Below are 19,262 nucleotides of genomic sequence, written 5' to 3'. Positions count from 1 at the left end.
TTGCCTCCACTCCGCTCCCAGCTATTTTTATCTGCGCCCTCGCCATAAAAGGACGCGACTGCTGCTTGGACATTCCGGCGGGTGCCAATATTATTTTTGTTGTGTAGTCCACAGCCCTGCCTGCACCTACAGTAGCCTAGCCTACCTGTCGCTTTGCCGGGATATCGAGCATTGCCTGGTGTAAGTGTAAAGCTCGGAGTTTGGAGTTTGTGGCTTTTTGGCCAGGGTAAGTTCAGCTGCTGTCCTGGGTGTGAAAGAGGCTGCCTGACCATTTATTGTTGCATTTTTCTGGTCATGTGCATGTTGATAAAGTGCCTGATTGCCTGAGTCTTATGTGTCATGCTGCTGTTGCAGGCTTGGATTGACAAGTTAGCCTCTAGAAAAAATGCTACTTTCCACTTTGATCAAGGAAGTATTACCTTATAGGCTAGTTTTATTTAGCATAATGGGAATAATTACATAATTTCCCCTTAATCGTAATTTCTCCTTAATATTGTTTCCTGTATAGCACTTCCTGTACAGAACAACTCTTGTTTCCTGTACAGCACAACTGCTATTTTCCTTGATTTGTTTTGTATGTTTTGAAAGCTTGAGTCAGAAACTAATGAATGCCTTCAGTTCAGACAGACATTTTTTATTTATTTATTTGGTGTAGTATGAGTATGTCAAACCGCAATCAGGCTATCTTGGCACAATTGTTGAGTGCCTATGGGATCAAATAACATAATCATGATCCCATAGGCATCCAGGAATTGAGCGAGGGGTCGCCTTTTTCCAACCTTTGTCTGGGGAGGTCCACAGTTTCAGACTGTGAAACCCCTGCTCTCTAGACTAACTATCCATGTACAACTAAAGGAACAGGTTGAAAGGAAAGTATGACCAAATTTGATTGAATACACATTTGTAAATGCATGCAGCTAATTAGTTGCGTGCATGACCTTAAGGTCATAAAGTCCATCTATCTAGAGACCTATCCAGTGAAAATCATGGTGAGCCACCTACCACATGATGTTAACATTCACTCCACCTGCTCTTGACCAGTAGCTAAGCAGACAGACAGATAGGCAGGAAGGAAGGAAGACACTTGGAAACTCAGGGTTGGTACCAGGAGCGGCCTGCCTGCAGCATGTCGGGATCTATACCCTTCTACCAGAAGCACCACCGCCACTACGACCGTGGCTACCGCAGCAAGGAGGTGGAGACTGCCCTGAGCCAGTACCAGTCCAGCAGCAGCAGCTATGCTCGCAGCAGCAGATCCAGCAGCAGTAGGGGGTAATCCTGTAGCTCATCCTTCCATCCATCCATCCACCCTGTTGTCACAGGAAAAGCCCGCTGCCCTCTTAACCCCATCACCTACTCTTTATGATCCAGTGCACCCCTCCTCCACCTCCCTTGTTGGATTACTTCCCTGCCACTGTTTTGGAATCAGCTTTCCTGCACTGATCCAGCCCAGTCGCCAGAATAATTTGGGGCTGCACTCCAGACTGGGTCGGTAACCACCAGAGCCGGTGTCTGTGCTGGAGGTGTCTGTGCTGGAGGACTGAAATGTTCATATTTTACATTTCTGTGGAATGAAATGTTCAGAATATTACATTTCCATGGATTCCAGAAATGTACAATGCAGACATTTTATCCTGGCGATTGGATTGACTGATCAGCCTCTCACCCAGTAACACCCCCCCCCCCCCCCCCTTCTCTCTCACTTGGTTCACCCTTTCATATGTGGATCCCCTCAGTAACTCCCCCCCCCCTCACTTGGTTCACCCTATCATATGTGGATCCCCTTTACGATGGCCAACTGTTTCTCTAGCCTATAAATCCTTCTGAGACAGTGAAAAATAGCTTTGAATCCTGCATGAAGCTGCTTGCATGTAGACTGACTTTTATGCATGTTGATTTTTTTTTCTTTTAACACTTGAATCTCCCTAAAGAACTAAAACAGTTACTGCGTCTGCTTTATTCCGTTTTTGGTCCAGTCATTGCTCCTTTTTGGATGTTAGATGAGCTGTGAAGGAATTCACTGTTATATCATGGCTTGTTTATGGTTCAGACTGAAATAAACTCTTGACCAGTCAGTTTCATGTTAGAGGGAATGTGAGAAGTGGCACAGTTTCTCAGTCCGCTCCACTTGTAAACCACCTTGTGATTCCATATCTTTGCTTGAGAACTTGATTGCTCGCCTATTTCTGGTGGCCATGAGGAGAGTTCTTGTTCTTTGCTATTGCTCAGTTCTGTTGCCCACGGTTTATCTGGTCCCAGTTGAATGAACTGGTCAGTTGCCCAGTGTTTCTTTTGGACATACCAAATATGCAAATGGAAGAAACACAATTCAAGAAATCTAGTCATACAGCAATTTATATGCTTGCATGTAGCTTCTATGTGTAGGGAAATGTTTGAGTGATGCATTCATGGTAGGTCAGGACGGGAACAAAGTTTTGTATTGGGAAGAAAAGCAAAAACAATATTAAGCATTCCTAGAAACCAAGAGACCAATTGTGCAATTGGAGGATGGTCCCTAACTCTGACGATGATGGATTTTCCATCCCTAGACTTTGGTGTGATTGTGATAGAGTTTAGATTTTGGCAAGCAAGTGGTTTGTGCTGTGAGAGGGATATGAAAGCAGGTGGTTTGTGCTGTGAGAGGGATATGAAAGCAGGTGGTTTGTGCTGTGAGAGGGATATGAAAGTAGGTGGTTTGTGTTATGAGAGGGATATGAAAGTAGGTGGTTTGTGCTGTGAGAGGGATATGAAAGCAGGTGGTTTGTGCTGTGAGAGGGATATGAAAGTAGGTGGTTTGTGCTGTGAGAGGGATATGAAAGCAGGTGGTTTGTGCTGTGAGAGGGATATGAAAGCAGGTGGTTTGTGTTGTGAGAGGGATATTAAAGCAGGTGGTTTGTGTTGTGAGAGGGATATGAAAGTAGGTGGTTTGTGCTGTGAGAGGGATATGAAAGCAGGTGGTTTGTGTTGTGAGAGGGATATTAAAGCAGGTGGTTTGTGTTGTGAGAGGGATATGAAAGCAGGTGGTTTGTGTTGTGAGAGGGATATTAAAGCAGGTGGTTTGTGTTGTGAGAGGGATATGAAAGTAGGTGGTTTGTGCTGTGAGAGGGATATGAAAGCAGGTGGTTTGTGTTGTGAGAGGGATATTAAAGCAGGTGGTTTGTGTTGTGAGAGGGATATGAAAGTACCGTAGGTGGTTTGTGTTGTGAGAGGGATATGAAAGTAGGTGGTTTGTGTTGTGAGAGGGATATGAAAGCAGGTGGTTTGTGTTATGAGAGGGATATGAAAGTAGGTAATGTTCTGATGCAATTCACGGTGACGTAGATTGAAGTCAGGCTCTTTGAAGTATTGATTAATAATTTTACGATATATATGTTGTGTGTTTTTATAAATTATGTCCACACAGTCTAGTTACTATAGACTCTAGTAGCCTATATAATGTTGACTGGACTCTTCTACCCATCATGTTTGTATTTCCACCTACATGTTTTAAGCTACAGTTGGTCATCAATTCAGATTCCCTGGTGGAACATACTCTACTCATATATAGTTTTCCTATCCTGTCAATTGCAAGATTCACAGTTTGTGTTGAGGCTGCCTTTTAGAGCCTGGCACATCTTAAATACATTGGCCTTGACAGTGTGGTTTGAGGGCTTAGGTTTTACTAACACCATCTGATCTTGGCTTTTACAATCATGGCCACAGACTGCTGGACAGTGCACCACTGACCAGTCATAGAATCTGGAAAGAGGTGGGCAAGGGAGACTTATGATGTGATGACGATGATGATGATGATGATGATGATGATGATGATGATGATGATGAGATATCCTTGTTATCTTAAAGATATTACCTTATGTATGCTGACTTGTCTATATTTCGTCAGTTATATCGATCAGGTGGGAGGACCTTTGCTACATTTCTCTAGTGGTATTGAAGAAACGTATAATAATAATCCATCTTAATAAGAGTTTTTGTAGCCTTGCTCCACGAATGATAAGAGTCATTAACAGAGTGAAGAGGGGCTGCGACCCAGATAGATACGCTGTTCCGTCCACAGGCAAAATTAGGACAGTTGCCCCTCACCCTTCGCCCCTGGCTCCTGTCACCTCACACCCTGACCCTATCTCCGACACACCCACCCACCCTTCACCTCCAAGGCTACAGATAGTGTCAGCCTAACTCCAGAAAGACATTACTCCCAGTGTGGCATCTGACCTCAAATCTGTAATGGACAGACTGAAGATGTGAAAATGTAGAATATTTATTTTCTAATCTTACCCTATTTAATGAAGGTGAACCTTTTGTGTCTTTTATTGGAGTGCAGTTACATTATCTTAACCATCCTTTTACTCCAATAGAGACAGTCTGTGTCTCGTCATAGACGCTGGGGTAGCTGGCTGGGGGTGTGGTCAGGCCAGGGTGGGATAAATCCCCCGTTCTCCCCATTCAACATAATTAACATTTAGCTGCTAGCTCAGCCCAGGCAAACACGATCAGGGATTCAACCACCGCAGTAAATGCACATCTGAACAGACGTCGAACAGACGTCTTATGTACCTGCTCTAGAATCCCAAATCCTGTAGTGTAGAGAGCCGCAGCACCGTCCTTTGGTGAGTCAGCCCATTGAGATATATGAGGGGGGTTTTACCCCACCCGCACGCCAGCCGTATAACATTTTGTGGGCGTTCCCACACAGACTGACTGTGCCTATTGCTATCCTTTCCTCCTAAGAGAGTGTGTTTTTTTTTTTTTTTTATAATATTTTTATTGCGAGGCGGAGTACAGTCCACATTGATGCATGGTCAAGTGAACATATTTTTTACAGAGAACAATATTACAGGTTAGAGTGTAGTTATCTTTTCCCCCCCCCCCCTTTTTTTTATAACACACAAGGCTGAACAAACATAATAAAATAAACAAAACAAAAAAACAAAAACAAGGCGAAACAAACAAACAAAAACAAAAAATCACACACTCACACTCCGAATTTACAATGTGATGAGGGTACTTGCAAAAAAAAAATAAGTATATGTATGTATATATACACATATTGTGCATTGGGTCCTGCACAAGAGGAGATCAACCAAGCGAATCACCCACCACCCTTGACTTCGTCGAGGTAGGCCAGAAACGGCTCCCAGACGACTAGAAATCTCCCGAGTGAGTTGGTCCGCAGGTACCTGAGTCTCTCCATCCGTATAACAGAGGTCATGTCCGCCAGCCACAGCTGGAAAGAGGGTGGAGAAGGGGACTTCCACTCCTGCAAGATGAGTTTCTTGGCAACGATTGTTCCCTGCGTCAGAGATTGCTGCACAGCTGCAGAGAAGTCCAAAGAGGACTCCGAGCAGCCAAAAATGGCAAGTTCTGCCTCTGGCTGAAGGGCTATCCTGTAGGCCTTAGAGTACCAATCAAATATCCTGGCCCAGAAACCAGTCAACGAAGGGCAGCTCCAGAAAGCATGAGACAGAGTGCTCTCCGATATACGACACCTGACACACAATGGTGAGACAGAGGGGTACATCTTGTGCAACTTATGGTTAGAATAGTGAAGACGGTGAGTGACCTTAAATTGGATCAGCTGGCGTCTACTGTTAACTGAGCAAAGCTGTATCACAGACATACTCTTGTCCCATATTATGTCAGACAAGTCAATGCCAAGTTCCCCCTGCCACGCTTCTCTAATCCTCTCAGTAGAGGCCATGATACAATTGTCAAACAGACATACAAATCTAGAAATGAGATGCTTGGAGTGAGCAGGGCTTAGCAGTACATCAAAAAATGCATTTTCATCTGGAGGCACTTCAAAAGTGTGAATTTTGGATCGAACATAGTTTCTGAGTTGCAGGAATCTGAGCCAGTTCGTGCCAGGCAACTCAAACTTCCTCTTCAGTAGATCAAAGGATGCGAAGTGACCATCTATATATAAGTCTTTGATGGAGACTAGCCCCTTCTCACTCCAAGCGTGGTAATTTTTGTCTGACCATGGACACAGAAAAGAGTGATTGAAACAGATGGGCGTATGGACAGAAACGTCTGGTAGGCTCAAAGCACTCCTAATTTGATTTAAAATTCTGACAGAGTTTTTCACAACAAAACTTAAATTTCCTAGGGTCCCAGGGTTCTCTAACTTAGCAAATAGCATGGCTGGCAATGAAGAGCTGTCAATAGAGCTGGCCTCCATTTTTAACCACAAGGGGGCCCCAGGGGTTATATTGCCAGGGGTCCCCTGGCACCAAAACATTAGAGCCCTAACATTAGCGGCCCAGTAGTAATGCCTAAACACTGGTAAGGCCAGCCCTCCTGCAGACTTAGGTTTTTGCAGATGAATTTTCGAGATTCTATGGTTCTTATAATTCCAGAGGTAGGAAAGAATTATGGAGTCCAGTTTTGAAAAAAAAGCTGATGTAAGAAAGATGGGGAGCTAAGAGAGTGTGTTGAGAGGGACAGATATGGCTGTAGATGGTTTTAAATGGTATATTAGTGTTATCAAGTGCTATTTGAGTGATGAGATCAGATGATGGCATCTCTGAGGGTTGCGGCTCTGATGTGTGCCAATGTGTGGGTCTTTTGGTGATATTCTTATTGCTTATGTTTAGTTATCCTTAACACTGGTCTTCATCTCACCTGGCCTGTGTTGATTTTGCCGATCTACTGATTAATAGACATGTGTAAAAATGCATGTCATCAAATCTTAACCATCTACTTTCCCATTGAGCATTAATACACACCTCATCTACCCCTGACCATGGCGTTATCCCCACATCCTTGGTGTCACTCATGATATTAGTTGCACTGTCTGGCATGGTGCCAGGCTGACAGTCTTCTGTCTGTCTCAGACTTAAAGCGTCGTACTCTGGGCTGGAGGAGAGCAGACTGAGCCCTATGCCCAAGAGAGCCAAGCCAACTTACTTGGCTGTGGATAAAGAAAACCAAATCATCGGCTACGTAGTGCCTATCTTCAGGGGCAGGTAATGAGCTCTTCACCGTATAAAACTGCAAGTCCCAGAATGCTTTGGTGCTAGGGGTGTAACAGTTCACAAAATTCATGGTTCGGTGCGATATACGACACAGTGGTGTCATGGTCCGCAGGTCCGGTGTGTTTTCGAAATGGCAGAGGAATGTCATTGATTTTTAAATTTGTATTAATTAATTCATTTTGATTGATTCTACTTATTTGTTTTATTATTTTCACAGTCTAGTTTAAACTTTTTGGTTCAGTTTTTACCGTGATATCCTTGTAGAAGACTTGCACTGTTCCATCGTGAAAGATTTGTTCGCTTTGCAATGCATATTGAAACTAAAGCCTCGTACCTAAACGGTTCAATACGATACAGTGAGTAGTACGGTACGATACAATACAGTTCAATATGAATACACTTATTGTTACACCCCTATTTGCTACGTCTTGCAGTTGTTTCGATTTGAATACTATACCTTGCTCCCCGCCGACATACCCCACTCTGCTCCCTAACCTCCCAGTCAAGAGTTTGCCAGTGGACTGTCGAATACAGAGGAAGACAGAGTGAAGGAGTCCGCTGTTCACATGGCCCGCAGAAATCTCTTCACCAGTGGCTTGGAGATGGAGAGGTCAGAGCTGACCTCCAGGAAGGTGGCCATGCGCGAATCGGCCGAACGCATCTCCCTGAGCAAAAGGGTTAGTTATGACATCGACACAAGATGATACAGTCTTGTTACAGAGTCTGTTTCCTCCTCATAGACGATAGAAGTGTTCTTTTACCACAGTGAGATTTCTGTCAAGGAATTAGCCTATTTCACATGCCACCCAAATCAGCCATGTTGTGTCTAAAGGCAGGAAGTAAAACAGATGCAAGCAAGACATTGATTAGAGCCGGGGGACTGGAACACTTAAATGGGTCCGGTCCCGAGGCTCTAATCAATGTCTTGCATATATGCACCTGTTTTAGTTCCTGCCTTTAGACACAAAATGGCTGATTTGGGTTAGCCTGGGTAAACCCAGCCTCCACGTGACCTCTATGTGCGATCAGTCACGAAGTCTTCGTGACTGATAGCACATAGAGGTCACGTGGAGACTGGGTTTACCCAGGCTAGATTTGGGTGGCGTGTGAAATAGGCGTATTTGCATCAAAACATAGATTATTCTCCTTTATGACACCACACATCTTGTTACTTGTTACATCACAATTAGGAACTTCCTTCTTTGAAATGTATTATTAGGCTCTATATATGTATGTGATTTGTCAGAGTGGTATGAATGAATTAAGCCAAACAATCATTCATTTTTGTAATAGTGGTAAAGGAATACTAAGTGGCTGACAAGTGGTTTCTTCCACTACTCCATCCACACAGGGGTGTGTGGCTTCTTCCACTACTCCATCCACACAGGGGTGTGTGGCTTCTTCCACTACTCCATCCACACAGGGGGGTTATTTATGTCCGTGGGTGATTATGTCAAGGAACACCAGTGATTAAGAATCGTCAAAGCCATCAGTGTATTTAACACTCTGCCAATGAGCCTTATTGCCACTGGGTGATACATTCCTCAGGAGATCGTGTTTCTTGAGACACAGAGCAGCAATATGTTGTCCCCAGGGTGTTGTGTGTGGAGAGTTACTGGATGCACTGGATGCTGTTCAAGCCCACAACTATTCATGGGACAGATAAGCACCAGGGTTTTTCCTGCCTCAGAAGGGAGCTTTAGGAGGTGATTACGGATGACAGTAAGCATGCTCGCTCCGATCCGATCATGCTTACTGTCATGCGTACATTTGACTTTTGGGTTAGTGTATAGTCCGGCTTATCCTGAGCACAAATATATCAGTCATTTTGACTTTTGGGTTAATGTATAGTCAGGCTTATCCTGAGCACAAATATATCAGTCGTTGGAGCATTGTGTTTTCACAGCTCCCCAAGTTTCAATTCAGACATAAAGTCACTTCAACGTCGAAATGTGAGACTTTAACTTTGAAATTCTCCAAATTGATACAGTGAGGAATGCTTGTTTTTTAGCTGGTCTGATCTAAAATATATCAGCCATTGTCAGAACTTATGGATGAGTGTGTTTTTACAGCACCCCAAGTTTTAGAAATGAAGTCATTTGAAGGGACAAATGTGGGACTTTAACTTTGAAATTCTCTAAAATGATACAATAAAAATACTTGTTTTTGAGAGAGTAGCCTATGCAGTTGAATCAGGGTTGTCCTGAACTCAAATATAGCAGCCATTGTCAGGATTTCTTTGGCCTTGGGCCTTTGGGGGGCGGCTAAAACCTTGGGGAGCACCAACAATTCCTGTATGCAGAGAAAAAAAACTGCAGCTTGCATGTGTAAAATAAATGTATTAGGGACTCACTACGATGCTTGTAAGAGCTCTGTTTTTGCTTTGAGCATGCATTATGAATTCTTGATGAAAATGTTTTTCATGTTTTTGTTATTATGGGTTTACAGTTTGGAAAATGTACAGGTCTTATGGCTGTCTTAAATGCTAAATGACTGCACTGTCTTCAGATCCATGAGAACGAGGAACACCACAAGCGCATAAACGAGGATAGCCTGATGCACGCCCCGGAGTTTGTCATTAAGCCTCGCTCCCACACCGTGTGGGAGAAGCAGTGTGTGCGGCTGCACTGCACCGTCACTGGCTGGCCTGACCCACGGGTCGTCTGGTAGGTCACACACACACACACACACACATACACACACACACACACACACACACACACGCACGCACACACGCACACACTGTGCTTTCTTTCTCTCATTTTCCTAAACATCCTGCTTATTCCTTTGGGCTCGTGTCTTTGGGGCATGTCATTTTCATGGCTTTTATATTTGTTCTTCTTAATTCTGTTTCATCCTTTTCAAAGTTCTTTCTGCTTCCCTTGGTCTACCTTCATATTTTCTGCTTCCCTTGGTCTGTCTTCTTTCATGTTTTCTGCTTCCCTTGGTCTACTTTCATGTTTTCTGCTTCCCACAACAAGGTACAAAAACAATGTGTCAATTGACCCCCTTGCCTACCCGGGCAAGTATAAGGTGGAGAGCAGCTACAGCGTGCACTCACTGGAGATTAACAGGTAGGTGTAGCTACTGTCCACAGTGCTCAAACCACACCCACATTACTAACAGTGCTGCTGCAGGGATGGCATCGTTTTTAGGCCAACCTGGAAGTTAGCATCACCCTGGGTCCCCTCAAGCCCCCAGGAACAGCTCTGGGCTGTGGAGCAATTTTGGCGTTGTGGTCAAGCTCAGTATTGCAAGTCATGTGATGCCATGGGGCTCAAAAGCCATTTTCCCCATAGGCATACATGGGGAAAGAAGCAGCTTTAAAACTCTGGGAATTTTTTTGTGGCTGTCACTTAAAGTAAAAAGCGACTCTAGAAGCCACCAAGAGGCCGTTTCTGGAGCTCCCGCTCTCTCTATGGCTCTGGCCACTATAACTCTGTTCATGTGGGATAGCTCCCTCTCTCTATGGCTCTGGCCACTATAACTCTGTTCATGTGGGATAGCTCCCGCTCTCTCTATGGCTCTGGCTACTATAACTCTGTTCACGTGGGATAGCTCCCTCTCTCTATGGCTCTGGCTACTATAACTCTGTTCATGTGGGATAGGTCTCTCTCTCTCTCTATAAAGAGCTCTGACTCTAGCAATGTTTACACAAGTAAGACTCTAGCCTTGATGTGTGGCATGAGAGATGTTGACATCCACAGTGATGCATGTCTTGAACTATATGCCCATGGCCATGTCCCTGCCTGACTTGCTCAGACAGACACTTGAAGCCTGTGGTGAGTTAATCAGGAGACCCAACCCATTTCTCAGCTTTCCACAGATAGGATGTCTAAAGATAGTCTTGGGGACAGAAATTGCTGGAGATAGTGGTGAGCTGCTCTCATGGTTTGTTTTTTGACCACTTCAACAAGGACACCTTAAGTGCCTCACGCAACCACAAAGGTAGAATATGCTAGCCTGTTTAATGTCTGTATGCAGTGCAAACTCCAGTCACTTTCATGTAGCGAGAGACTCACAGCTCCTGACGCAGATGACATCATGGGGGGTGTCAGTTTATTGCCAGAGTATTCCTGGCCGAGGGCTATGGAACGCTTTACAGTTGGGGCTCACATAGTTGGTATTATTTACATGGCTGAGAGGGCCGAGGGTGAGGTGGGGGCAGGGCACTGTACATGTGAATCCTTCAGAGACAGAGAGAGTGGGCACGTCCTGGACATTGATCACCTGATGCTCTCCTCTTTCAGATGTGATTTTGATGACACAGCACAGTATCGCGCCTCCGCCATGAACTCCAAGGGAGAGCTGTCTTCTTTCGCCTCCATTGTTGTTAAGAGTAGGTTTCACCGAGTCTCCACACCGTTACTTTCACTGCACCTCACTGCACGGCACCCAACATCACAAGTGCACTGGTTCTACAATGAATAAATATGACTTACAGTATATAATATCAGCATTAGCGCTCTTTCTGCATGGGATTATATGACCTCATCTCATGTTTAAGCGGTGCAGCTGCTTCTGTATGTGACGTGTGTCCGTCCGTCCGTTTGTAGCACGAGACTAGGGGGCGGGGCTAGGGAAGAGGGGCCGTAGCTAGGGATAGAAAGGTGGTAGAGAGTCAGGATTCGAGGGATAGCTAGGGGGAGTGGCTACTAAAGGGATGTGGGAAGTGGGGGTGCATAGGAGCTAGGGAAAAGGGCCGTAGCTATTCGTGCATTCCTTTATAACTGGGAACTGGTAATCTTACGACTTCAAAGGTCATGTGAGCTGGGACGGTGACGTCACCAGAGCTGGTATTTCCCATTCCAAACTCGTAGGAGCCTCAGCAGCCCCGACCTCAAAAATCCAAGATGGCTGCGCCGCGCAACAACAGTAGTTATAATCATAGTAATGTTGTTTAGCACTTCTGTTTTGTTTGTGTCTCATTAGATCAGCTGTACACACAGCACTGCCAAACTTCTATCTGTGTGGACATGAGGCTGCAGTGTTTGTATGCGCAAAATGCCGCGAAATGCCATGTTATCAACTGTTATTGCTAACAATGGCTAGCCTGGCTAGCGACTGGATCTGACCAATGAACAGTGAACTTCCCAGCTCAAGTTTTCTGCAAATGGAATGCTAACAAAACGGATGTGACGTCATTTAGCCTCCACATCCCAGTTATTTTGCGATAAAGGAATGCGCCATATGGATAGGAAGGTCGTAGAGAGTTGGGAATTGAGGGGTGGCTAGGGGGATGTGGGTGGTGGGAGCAAGGAAGGGGAGGGGGCTAGGGAAGAGAGGTTGTAGCTAGGGACGGGAAGTCGTAGAGAGTCAGGATTTGAGGGGTGGCTAAGAGAATGTGGGTGGTTGGGGGGGGGGGGGGGTCAAGCAAGGAGGCGGGGCTAGGGGTAGGAAGGTGGTAGATAGTTTGGATTTTGGTGGTGGGGCAAGGAGGGGGGATGAGTCTAGGGAAAAGGGGACGTAGCTAGAGAAAGGAAGGTGGTAGAGGGTCGATTCGAGAGGTGGCTAGGGGGAGTAGCTGGGGGTGTGTGGTTGGTGGGGGTGGGGCTAGGGAAACAAGGTGTCTGTTTGTAGCACGATGTCCGTTTGTAGCATGAGAGGATAGACCAATGAGGAGTAGCCTATGCATATGGCTACTATATAGTAGAAAGGCCCATCCCCCTAAGACTATGTAGATTCGCCCTTTGAATGAAATTGTGATATTGGGAATGGGCACTTCTCTGCCCACAGCCAAATACAAAATGTCCCCTGCACAGCAGTGAGTAGCCATTCAATCTCTTCCCTCTCTCATCCCTTTGGTAGAAAGTGATAACAGAGCAGCCAGTTAGCAAACATGAGTGTGCAGTTTACTGACATCATGTTTCAGTTTCTGGGTACTGAAGTTTCAACTATTTCAAACAGTTAACTCTCACGACCATATGGAGACAGGGACGTGTGAAGCTGCCTAATGTAGCTGTAAGGTTTGACCAGTTAAGACCTTCTCTTTGATAAGTCTTATTAGAGCATGTTTGAGCATGTCAATCAAACACCCACTTTATTATGTACATCCAGGTTGTGTGAAATGTGACACCTATAACGTTATATCCACAGTTCATCGTGTTGAGCAAAGACATTTTGTAAATGTAATCCAATGCAGCTCCTAAATCCATCATTATTAAATTATAACAAATGTATATTAATAACAACTGATTCGGTTCATTTTAGGATTCAAAGGTGAAGTTGATCAGTCTCTCCCTCCACCTAGACGTAAGTATGAATTTATGTTTGTATTTATATCTTATTATTGTTGAGTATTTAATTGTATTATTTATTTATTCATTCATTCATTCATTTATTTAGCATTGTAAGAATGATTTGTATATTATTAACATTACCCATACTCGGCCGTGGATGATTCCTCATCCATGATTGAGCAAAGTGGTGAGTGGTGTGTGATGGTAGAAGGGTGGTGGGGTGAGTGGGGTGCTAGAAGGGTGGTGGGGTGAGTGGGGTGGTAGATGGGTGGTGGGGGTGAGTGTGGTAGAAGGATGGTGGGGGTGAGTGGGGTGGTAGAAGGGTGGTGGGGGTGAGTGGGGTGGTGGGGGTGAGTGGGGTGGTAGAAGGGTGGTGGGGGTGAGTGTGGTAGAAGGATGGTGGGGGTGAGTGGGGTGGTAGATTGGTGGTGGGGGTGAGTGGGGTGGTGGGGGTGAGTGGGGTGGTAGATTGGTGGTGGGGGTGAGTGGGGTGGTAGAAGGGTGGTGGGGGTGAGTGGGGTGGTGGGGGTGAGTGGGGTGGTAGATTGGTGGTGGGGGTGAGTGGGGTGGTAGATTGGTGGTGGGGGTGAGTGGGGTGGTAGATTGGTGGTGGGGGTGAGTGGGGTGGTAGATTGGTGGTGGGGGTGAGTGGGGTGGGTGGCTGCTACTGCACTAACAGCTGTTTTGTTTCTTTGATGCTGCTGCGGCAATGCAGGGGCCAGTTGTCAAGGTAACAGGGCCACAGGAATCGGGTTTGAGTGAAGTTTTGGTGAACTTGGTGTAGTCACTGACTCTGTCCTGCATGCCCACTCTTGTGTGTCTGTTAGAAATACAATACTATTCTCTGGATCTGTGAGACTTTAAATAATTGCTGTCTACACTTTGTTTAAAGATCAGTAGTCAGTATGCTTAAACCATGTTGCAAGTATGCAATTTGCTCATAGTCGAGGTAGATTTCTTGAACTAATGAATAGTGTCTGCCTTATTGAATAAAACCTTGGAAGTAGGTAAATGTTTAAGTAAGTGTGAACTGTTATTTACAACGTCGTTCTCAATTTAGAATCAAAAGTGATTCTGTTTGATCTTAGCTATATTGCTGTTGATTCTGTTATTGCAGTTCACCTGGAAATGATAAATGACACCATAAGTGCCTTAACCACACTTTTACATTCATGTGCAACTAACTGTGTGATTGAAATGATGTGGTATCAAAGTGTTTCTGTTTTTACACATGTCCATTGTGCTTCACTGTTCTGTGCATAACAGCAAGATGACCAGTTTCCTCTAATTCTTGTTGTGAACACGAGTTTCGAGTCACTCTTTTGGTCTGTATGGTGCATCTGTGTTGTTGTCCCTTGTGCTTATACATCTTTATACTTATTTTTCTTTGCACATCTGTCTTTTTTTATCTAGTATATTGCACATGGATTCCCCGCCCCCTGAATTTTTGGCACTTTAAATGCCCACTGAATGTGATAATTCTGTCACTTGTCTCACAGTCTAATCTTTTGTTGTTCCCTTGATATGAAACACAGTCGTCCCACCTGTCTGAATCTACGACGCTTGGATCTGTGTGAGTGCAAACTGTTGCATGACATTCAACGTGAAACCATTCCGAGCTCTGACTCTGCTTTCCCTCTGCCTTGTAGATGGCCTGGTGTCTGAGTATGGCGTCACCTTCCAGACTCACATCGTTGATAATTTTGGTGTGTCGTTTGGAAGGGAGGGTGAGACCATGAGCCTGGGCTGTACGGTCATCATCTACCCCACCCTGCACCGCTACCAGCCAGAGGTCCAGTGGTACAGAGATGGTGGGTAGAGCTGACTGGAAACAGGAGAAGGAACGCAGTGAAATAGCACTGGGCCTTTTCTTTGGCTCACTTTCCAAAGGCCCTCTATGAAGCATTAGGCCATTAGATCCGTCCTTCTGCACTGTATGAGTGTCACTCACTGCTGACACGCACAACACATTGGAATATAATCTCATTACACTGGCACTCGTGATGATGTGGATATTTAGCCTATGACTCATCTGATTAGATAGATAGATAGATAGATACATAGATAGATAGATAGATAGATAGATAGATAGATAGATAGATAGATAGATAGATAGATAGATAGATAGATAGATAAATAGATAGATAGATAGATAGATAGATAGATAGATAGTTAAATAGATAGATAGATAGATAGATACATAGATAGATAGATTAATAGATAGATAGATAGATAAATAGATAGGTAGGTAGGTAGATAGGTAGGTAGGTAGAAAGATAGATAGACAGACAGACAAAGCGGAATTACAATATAAATTTACAAAAACTACTATTGGGAGGAAAGCCCTGGTCCGGGCCGACTTTAGAACATTAACTGTAAGGCATATTTATATTACTAGGCTACGCGCGCTCGATGCCTACGTTCGGCCGCTGTGTGTGACATCACTGATCAGTCTTGTCACAAGCCTCCTTGTGTGTGTGTGTGTGTGTGTGTGTGCGCCTTTATGACATCACTTTTGACATCATCACTGATGACATCATCACTGACGACATCACTTCATTAGCTAATTAGCCTAATTAAAAAATAAGGCTCCATCAGGTCACCCGCATGGGTGCCCTTTACACACCCTGAAGGTTTCACGTCGATCGCACGTAAAACAACATAGCTAGGGCCGAATACAGAACAAACAAATAAAGCCCATACTCAATTTTATATATAGATAGATAGATAGATAGATAGATAGATAGATAGATAGATAGATACATTAGATAGATACCATAGATAGATAGATACCATAGATAGATAGATAGATAGATAGATAGATAGATAGATAGATAGATAGATAGATAGATAGATAGATAGATAGATAGATAGATAGATATTGTTATTAATGTACACTTAAAATACTAAATGGTTATTGCAGATTGGGATTACTGCAAATCCGAAAAAGTATGACATTTGATCAAATCAATGGTTTGTGCAGGGACTTCACTGACCCACCTTCTTTCTGTCTTCCAGATGTTCTGCTGACTGCCTCCAAGTGGAACCACATGCACTGGAGTGGAAACAGAGCCACGCTGACCCTCACACACCTCAATAAGGAGGACGAGGGTCTCTACACCCTGCGCGTCACCACCAAGACCAGCTATGAAACCTACTCTGCCTATGTCTTTGTCAGAGGTAGGCTGCCTTCCCTGAATGCTAACTAACTCAGGCAAAGTGAAGGCTGTCTATCAACTGTGTAAAAGTAGCTACTATACAAGATGTGCAATAACTCAATTACAAGGCTACACTTTTATTGCTGGTGTGCAGAGGGTTTGCGTTCCCCTGGCTAAGAGATCTGCATGTGATCAGATGTTGATCAAGGTCAAAGTCAGTGAAAGTGAACACGCAAGAAAATACACGTGCTTCCCCTGGCAGCGCTCAGGGTCGCCCAGGAAAGGAGAGGCCAGGTACAGCTGAGTCTCCAGGATGCTTGGACGGACCCAGGCTATTCTCAGAGAGCCCAGCTATGGAATGAGTTTGGCTGTGAACACCAATAGATACTGCAAATATCTGCTTCAAGGAGAAACAATAGCCTGTTCAGTTTCCTTCTATGCATTAGAGTCTCTCCACTCTTCTCTCTGGTTCCCAGATCTCTGCTCATTGTGTTCATCTCTTCCATTCTCTCTCAATATGCAATTCTCCCTCTCTTTCAGATGGAAATAACACTTGATCTAATCAAAGATGTATTTCGTATCAAAAAAATTGTTTTCAGAATATTAATATATGAACATTCTGTGAACTTGCTCAATCAAGAGTTTGCGCTACCTGGTTTTTGTGTGGCTGAAGGGGTTTAACGCTATGTGCTATAAAGGTGTGAAGATCACTTGCTTATTTCGATGGCAGTTGAGTTTTGTCAATCAACTATTAAAACCAGAAAAAGCTCACTTGTTGATCTCTTTGATAATTTTCTTGACTATTTTGAGAAATAAGATGACTAGCGATTATGTTTATGTTTGTAAATACTATCTCAAAAACCACATAGATTTGACATGTTCATTGTAAGTTTACATAGGCTACCTAGTAGTGATATGACCCTTGAGAGTGGCTTTACCCCACAGACTGTGTTGTGTTTCTTCAAGAGTCACCTCTCTGCTCCTCTTTCACTCCGGGGCAGCTAGGCTACTGCTAATTCTGTCCCCCGTCAAACGTCACTTTGGTGCAAGTGAAATAGGAGCCCTTCAGTGTGCGAGCTGTTTTGTTCATTTCAAATTCTGCCCCCCTGCCAATCGCTGGGGACTTGTGTTTAACTTGTAGACCTGCAACATTCCTGGCATCAGACTCTGGGAGCTGCACAGTGCAGAAAGGGACACAGCTCACTTTAAAACGACCAGCTTGAATCAAACTACCGTAATTTAGTTACAACCGCGCAGGTGAAAAGGTAAATAAATATGAAATATCCAATGACAGGAATGGGCTTCTGTTTGTTATAGAATACAAATGACAAAGAGAAATACACAGGCAGGCAGGCAGACAGACAGTATGTAAGCGTTGATAATACTGATGGGGTTGTTTCTGTGTCTGCTAGATGCGGATGCTGAGATTCAAGGGGCCCCAGGGGCCCCTCTGGATGTGCGCTGTCTGGATGCCAATAAGGATTACGTCATTGTCAATTGGAAGCAGCCAGCAATCGATCGAGGCAGCTCCATCCTGGGATACTTTGTGGACAGGTGAGAAAAAAGGGGCACCTAGAGAAACTCAAACTTCCTCAACAGAAAAGCCAAAGAAAAATGGCCAAAGAAAAAGACGTCACTCACAGTACTGGACAGTGGACACTGATTCACAGGTGATCTCTGGGAGAAGTGCTGCAGAAACATCTCACTGCTATAGTGCTAGAGGTAGAGGTGTTCCACGCGGCGCACACTGGCTCCACAACTGCTCAGCTGTGAGCGTGCAGCGTGCTAGAAATTAGCATGTGAAGCTAGAAATGATTCTAGTCACAACAATGATGCATTGGCAGCAAAGATGCTGCCAAAATAATATATTAAGATGAAAACAAAAACAAAACATGAATCTCTCTTCTGTGCTAAATCCTCTCCCTCATACAGCAGCACAACCCCACTTATTCTTGACCCCACAACAGCAGTTATTTGGGGAAATATTATGAAATCACTGCTTCGCCATGTACAGTAGGACTTATTTTAATCTGTGTTCAGATGTGAGGTTGGAACCACCCACTGGATCCAGTGCAATGACACACCAATCAAGTTTGCCCGTTTTCCTGTGACGGGCCTTGTGGAGGGCCGCTCCTACACCTTCCGCGTGCGTGCCGTCAACAAGAGTGGCATGAGCAATCCGTCCCGCGCGTCTGAACCCGTGGCTGCCATGGATCCAGCTGACCGTGCCCGCATGAGAGGTACTGTAGGCTGGGCTTCTGTCCTTACGTCTGGTGAACTCCGTACTACATAGCCTACATTCTGCACTACCCCTGAATTTTTGATATTCAGCGAAAATTCACATAATGGCCACTCATCCACTGCTGACATGATGGAGGTTCCTCACTGACCAGAGCTACATAAAAACAGTGACAATTTTAATTATTACATTAATTATATATCTATATCATATATTAATTCATTTATATATATATATATTCATATATTCATTAAATTGGTCATTTTTTGTAAATTAATTATTTCATTTAAAGGTAGTAATCTCCCAGAGCTTTTCAATGGGATGAAGAGCTGCTAACCCCAATAAATGATGTAGCTTTAGTGTTCCATGATGGTCTAAATTCACAGGGAATCCTGCTGAGAATAATATTCTGGTGGAAACAGTAATTACCCTGATATCAGACTGAATTGTCAGCTCGTAACAAGTTCTAGGTTTTGCCAAACTCAACTCTGTGGAGTGGGTGGATTTGGAGGTCTGCACCCAGGCAAAGTAGTTCCATCTTTTGGTATGAAAATGGACTGATATAAAGACAATGAATATTGGAGCAAAATCTGTCTACTGGCAGCTTTATAACAAAATACAGTATATCGGTATCAGCCTTCAAAAGCCC

The 19,262-nt window shown here is 44.3% G+C and overlaps 1 protein-coding gene across 1 annotated transcript in view; it reads left to right on the top strand.

Annotated features, from left to right (window-relative positions):
- Positions 1–1,126: 1,126 nt before the first annotated feature.
- Positions 1,127–19,262, top strand: part of myom1b (myomesin 1b) — a gene marked incomplete at its 5' end in the record, with an annotated part of 43,213 nt that continues 25,077 nt past the window's right edge. The window contains 11 exons of the mRNA XM_083653577.1: positions 1,127–1,272; positions 6,837–6,968; positions 7,480–7,654; positions 9,486–9,643; positions 9,959–10,051; positions 11,228–11,316; positions 13,188–13,229; positions 14,866–15,027; positions 16,235–16,396; positions 17,787–17,928; positions 18,415–18,614. Of these exons, the coding sequence (XP_083509703.1) occupies positions 1,127–1,272; positions 6,837–6,968; positions 7,480–7,654; positions 9,486–9,643; positions 9,959–10,051; positions 11,228–11,316; positions 13,188–13,229; positions 14,866–15,027; positions 16,235–16,396; positions 17,787–17,928; positions 18,415–18,614 (1,501 nt within the window). The remainder of the gene's footprint in view (positions 1,273–6,836; positions 6,969–7,479; positions 7,655–9,485; positions 9,644–9,958; positions 10,052–11,227; positions 11,317–13,187; positions 13,230–14,865; positions 15,028–16,234; positions 16,397–17,786; positions 17,929–18,414; positions 18,615–19,262) is intronic.

The sequence above is a fragment of the Poromitra crassiceps genome (genome assembly GCF_964638095.1).
Source record: "Poromitra crassiceps genome assembly, chromosome: 2".
In the NCBI taxonomy this organism is placed as follows: domain Eukaryota; kingdom Metazoa; phylum Chordata; class Actinopteri; order Beryciformes; family Melamphaidae; genus Poromitra; species Poromitra crassiceps.
The sequence above is the reverse complement of the archived record's forward strand: the minus strand, read 5'-3'. Positions and strand labels throughout refer to the sequence as shown.